The sequence below is a fragment of the Sinocyclocheilus rhinocerous genome, unplaced genomic scaffold (assembly GCF_001515625.1).
Source record: "Sinocyclocheilus rhinocerous isolate Xijiao unplaced genomic scaffold, SAMN03320098_v1.1 scaffold623, whole genome shotgun sequence".
Taxonomy (NCBI): domain Eukaryota; kingdom Metazoa; phylum Chordata; class Actinopteri; order Cypriniformes; family Cyprinidae; genus Sinocyclocheilus; species Sinocyclocheilus rhinocerous.
The window spans coordinates 1,044,504-1,049,955 of NW_015644631.1; the positions used below are offsets into that span (position 1 = coordinate 1,044,504).

Sequence of the window (5,452 nt, forward strand, 5' to 3'; positions counted from 1 at the left end):
TAGAGGTTTAATAGAGTTCAACAGGAGACAAACCTGCAAACATTGTAGACTGCATGTTCAGATTTGGCTCACAATATAGTCTTAAGCCACCTGTAAGAGACAGAATCAATCCACAGGTCGACCTGGACTGAGAACCCCTTGGTTTAAAAGTAAAGGTTTAAAAGAATCACTGTTCTAAGTTTGAAAGCCACTGAAGTATAAGCAGGTTTATCTCAACCAACAAGTAGTTCAACCAGTTGTAAATCAGATCAAGCATTGTAAAACTGTATGTTTCTATATTGTTGTGTATTTCCAACAACCACCTCCTCCCCTATTTATCCTCCAACATGGAAACTGTCCCGTATTGTAGCCTGCCCACACAAAACAAGACGTGGGCTGAAGTGGCCTTTGAGTTCCTGCAACATCTGAACAGTTGATTTTTATAATCCGACTACATCTGAGATCATCTGCTGATTACAAATGTTATAAAATAATATCAATTTAAACAATTGATTTTGGTAATTATTAATTAGTCTAGATAGATAGATAGATAGATAGATAGATAGACAGACAGACAGACAGACAGACAGACAGACAGACAGACAGACAGACAGACAGACAGACAGACAGACAGACAGACAGACAGACAGACAGACAGACAGACAGACAGACAGACAGACAGACAGACAGACAGACAGACAGACAGACAGACAGACAGACAGACAGACAGACAGACAGACAGACAGACAGATAGATAGATAGATAGATGCATACATTAAATTGATATTCTGCCATATTATTAGATACTATTAGATAGGTGTGTGTGTGTGTGTGTGTGTGTGTGTGAGAGAGAGAGAGAGAGAGAGAGAGAGAGAGTGTGTGTGTGTGTGTGTGTGTGAGTAGGCATATGGGTAGGTAGATGAAATCATAATAATGATTAGTAGTAGTAGTAGTAATAGTATTTTGCTGTTGTTGTAATGAAGCTTATTTGTTTGAATCCAGGAGCTCTCTCCTTGAGAAGTGTTGACTGTCTCTTTAAGGGGGGTTGTCGCGTGAACAGAGTGTCGGTTTATATCTCAGACTCCTCCTCCTTCATTCTGATGAGGGTGTTTCTTCCTTCTGCCCCAGTCCACTTCTATCATCCAGGGATACAAATGTTTCTTTATCCACATTCGAGTCTGTCACCGGAGCTGAATTATAAATATTAAACACACAGTCGGGACCCGTTCGTGCGCCTTCAATCAAACCATGGGATTGACACGCTGACACGGAGAGATTTGAGCGTTTGGAAGAGAAACTCGGAAGGACTGAAACTTTGTATCCACACCTTTGTTTCGCGAAACTTTTTTCTTGCATGTCTTTAAGTTCTGTGCAGGACTATCGGAAGATTCCAGGCACGCGAATGGATATCAAATGATGCCCGTGGACTGTTTTGGAGGTTTATTTCAGTGCGGTTTTGTAGGAAGAAAACCCCATTCCACAACCCACAGGCTTCTGATCTGATCATGGGAAAACTGGGAACGTCTTGTTGTTTCTAGCCTCGGCACAATCGCGCTTGTAAGATTTGGGGTTAGTTCGGATTACAGCTCTCGCTGAGAGAAGAAAGTTTCGTTTTAATCAGACTTTTGGGGTTTTAAAGTGCCAACATGCCTCAGTTAAACGGCGGAGGAGGCGATGACCTGGGAGCAAACGATGAACTTATTTCCTTTAAAGATGAGGGTGAGCAAGAGGAGAAAATATCAGAGAATGTGTCGTCGGAGAGAGATCTGGACGAGGTGAAATCTTCCCTAGTAAACGAGTCCGAGAACAACAGCAGCTCATCAGACTCCGAAGTAAGCAAAACAGTTCTGTACGATCATTTTAGTGCACTAATGCATACATGTTAGTGTTAATTAGCAGTGCTAAAACTAAACCGATGCTTTATTTCCCAAATGCAAGCAAACAGACAGGCGTCCTCGACTCAGACCAGAACTAGAAAGTTACGAGAAACAGAGAGAATACTTTGCGGAAGGTAAAAAAAAACAGCTTGAGATTTATTCCTTGTGTTTTGTGTGAATAATTTATGCATAGTAATGACAATTATTCGTTTGCTGTCGCCCCTAAAGCTTTGAGACGACAACAAGATGGAGGATTTTTCAAGGGACCCACTTATGCTGGTTATCCGTTTCTTATGATCCCAGATATTACGAATCCATACCTCTCCAATGGATCGCTATCTCCCAGCACACGAACGGTACGTGCCATTTCACTTTAAACGCAACTATCACCTTCATGACGTCACGCCGTACTCCATAATTTTTTTCTGTTGCAAGAATCGCGTTACAAAAGTTGCCTTTCAATGCGCCATATTCTCTTCTTTGTTTGACACTTTTGTGTTTAGAATCTTGTTTAAGACTCAAAAACTAGTAAATACCCCAGCAAGCTTTGTCTTCCAAAAGTTTGTTACCACTTGTTGAGTCTTGAGCATGCATGTATTAGGAGGCCATTCTGATGCATTGCACAATAAGTCATTTACTTGGGCTCACCCGAGCACAAAAGAAGCCTTTATTCGCCGCCTCCAACGGCACAAAAATGGACTTTTCGCAGTCAGATGTCTGCACAATTAATTTTGTATTATCATACCAGGCGACAAACTGGAGGCAAGCCCAGGCAGATAGGATTTATCTAGCTTTTGGTGTCAGGAATGTGTCTTTACTCCTTTTTGTTGTTGTGTGATAGGATGTTACACGGTCAGAGAGTCGAATTTACGACTGGGTGCATAGATATCGAAAGCATGAGGGTTCTGATTGCATGTTTTTATGGCTTATATCATAAAGACCTTTGAGTTCATTTGAGCCACATCAGGATTTTCTAGATAAGTTCTTCCCCATCAGTGAAACTGTCTTTCAATTAGAGGGCTGTTAGGTGACTATTGTTATCATTAGTTACCGTTTGACGGCCCTATCATAGGTCTCTACTGGATGCCCATTATCTTAATGACATCTTCACCTAGGGGGGGGGCGGTTTGGCTACCTGAGCAGCAAGCCCCCACCGAGGTGTTTGAATTGCAGGCAAATTGCTGCATATGTTTGCCTTCCTCCATTTAGCTCCATTGGAGTTTTTTTTGCACAGTGTTTACCTGTTACTTTCTAAAGCCACTGTGTCAATGTATAAGTGATGAGGCATGCGAACGTAGGCTAATATGTCATTGTGGAAAAATTTCAGCAAGACTGTGGTGATAAACATTCGTTCATTGTGCTGCTAACTCATGAGAATGCATGAATCTGTTGGTCATACATTTGGATATTAGATGTGGCATTAGGTTTGCTTGTTTGCAGCACAATGGTTTTTATCAACTCATCAAATAGCATTAGCCAGAGAATGGTTGCTGTCGCATGGGTGGTTTGACTAAGGAAAACAGGTTACCTTTAGCAGCTGTAACAAAGAGCGACTGTGATTCTAGTAGATAAGATGGATAATAACATCTGACTTCTGGCTTGTTGGTGTGTATTTGTGTGTGTGTGAGCCTGAAGGCAACTGATTCAACCCTGTCTTTCCCATTGTACAAAAGAAAGGTTGTATATAGTTTTGGAGTACAAAAGTTTGTGAAGCGCCACTCAGTCTATGAAGGGCAAAAAAAACATGTAATGTTACTGAACCGAAGCTGAAAATTATTTACAGTAACTGTTGGCACTGGATTTTCAGTGTAAACACAACCTGCTATGCTAAGATTTTTTGAGGGAGCTTTATTTTCTCTCAGATCTTTTTGTTTTAATTTGTACGATGAAAAAAAAACACTAAAGCTCTTCTTGTAGAGGGTTTAGCTTCCCTCTTCCAGTTATAAAGGAGCTTTAGATACTTTTTCTTAACTGAGTTAGTCTGCTTTAACAAGGTTTGCTTTGACCCCAGGTTGAAGTTGCTAAAGGTTTTATCTTCCACAATGTCCTCTTTTCGCAAATGCTAATTCAGCACTTTTGTAGTTTTGAACATCCCCATCAGTTTAACAGCATTGCTCTTTGTTTGCTAATTATCACTTCATTATTTAATAATGCTTCTTAATTGATTTAATTATATTCTGGTGGGTGTAAACAACAGTCCACTGATTAGTCAGTATATTTTTGATAGCGCTGTGAGGCTAATCTTGTTTGATTTTCTTACTTGGTTTTGTTGGTGTGGCTGTAATGTTTTGTTTATTAATTTGGTCTGCTAAAGTTTGTTAGATGCTATTGCTAACATTTTATGCTAGCTTAATCCTAGTGTAGCACAGCCCAGTAGCAAGTGAAACTGACTTTGCAAAAACAAGCAACGTTTAAGGTCCATTCACACCAAGAATAATAACTTTAATAGCTATATTAGTGGATTGGCTAATGGAGGAATTCTGGACAAAACAACTGTTGCAAAAACTAGCAAAGTTTGTCAAGGTCTGTTCACAACAAGAACGATAATTATAATGATAGCCATGTTAGCGGATTGGCTAATAGGTGACTTCTGATTGGCTGTCAATGTTTTTCTTGTTCTTCAACTGGGAAAAAAAACGTTCTGAAAGTGATTCCAATAATATTGTTCCTCTGTGTTGTTGTTGTAATAGTTCCCTATAACATAGAATTAGAAAGATTATTAAAACTTTATCCTTATAGTTGGTGTGAATGGACATTTAGGTACCACAAACAGCAACAATGCAGAAAAAGCGAGCATCTGCACAATTTTAACACAAAAGCATTGTTGTCGAAGCACTTCACACTTAGGGCTGGGTATCGTTTGGTTTGTTTTCGATACCGGTGCCAAATCGATACTTTTAAAACGGTTCCGATGCCTAAACGGTGCCTGAACCGAAACGTATTAAAAAATAAATAAATAAATAAAAATTCCCCCAAAAATGATGGATTGGCCATTAGCACCATAAACACACGATGTTTGTTTCATTCATACTGGACGCCAGAGGGCGCCCTCGCACAGAAAATCCACATATCCAGTCACAGAAGTAGCGGAAATCATGACCATCCAGGAAATCCCTTACATGGACAATGGCATTGCTATTATAGCTGTAACTGAGTAAACAGAACATATAAACGTTTTGAATGATAAAACAAAGACAATAAGCACTCGACTGCGACAATATAGTTTATCTGTGTTTTTCAAGCCATCTCTGGTATTGTCATAATAATTAACTATATTTATAATCCATTGCTAATCGATGTATTCTTTTTAAAGTAGCATATGGAACATATTTTCTGCCTCATTCTGTGACAAGAAGCCACATCAGATCACAAAAGGAAGCATTTGACTGGTGTGGAGTAAAAAAAAGGTTATAATGTTCTCTTTTGTTGGACAACAGGTTTAGAAATGTGAATACAAGGGAGGTTTAGCTTTAGGCATTTTAATTTAAGCATGTCTAGCTTAGTTAACGGAAGGCTACCTGCTGCCAACAGAGCAAGTGTTATTACTGCATTCACGCGCTCCTCGGATGCTCTCATTTCCCGAGCTGTGCTTAAGT

The 5,452-nt window shown here is 39.6% G+C and overlaps 1 protein-coding gene across 1 annotated transcript in view; it reads left to right on the plus strand.

The window, feature by feature from the left end:
- Window positions 1-998: 998 nt before the first annotated feature.
- tcf7l1a (transcription factor 7 like 1a) overlaps window positions 999-5,452 on the plus strand; it is a 29,165-nt gene continuing 24,711 nt past the window's right edge. Inside the window, exons 1-3 of the mRNA XM_016576448.1 lie at window positions 999-1,811; window positions 1,918-1,990; window positions 2,085-2,212. Coding sequence (XP_016431934.1) covers window positions 1,626-1,811; window positions 1,918-1,990; window positions 2,085-2,212 — 387 coding nt within the window. The 5' untranslated portion in view covers window positions 999-1,625. The remainder of the gene's footprint in view (window positions 1,812-1,917; window positions 1,991-2,084; window positions 2,213-5,452) is intronic.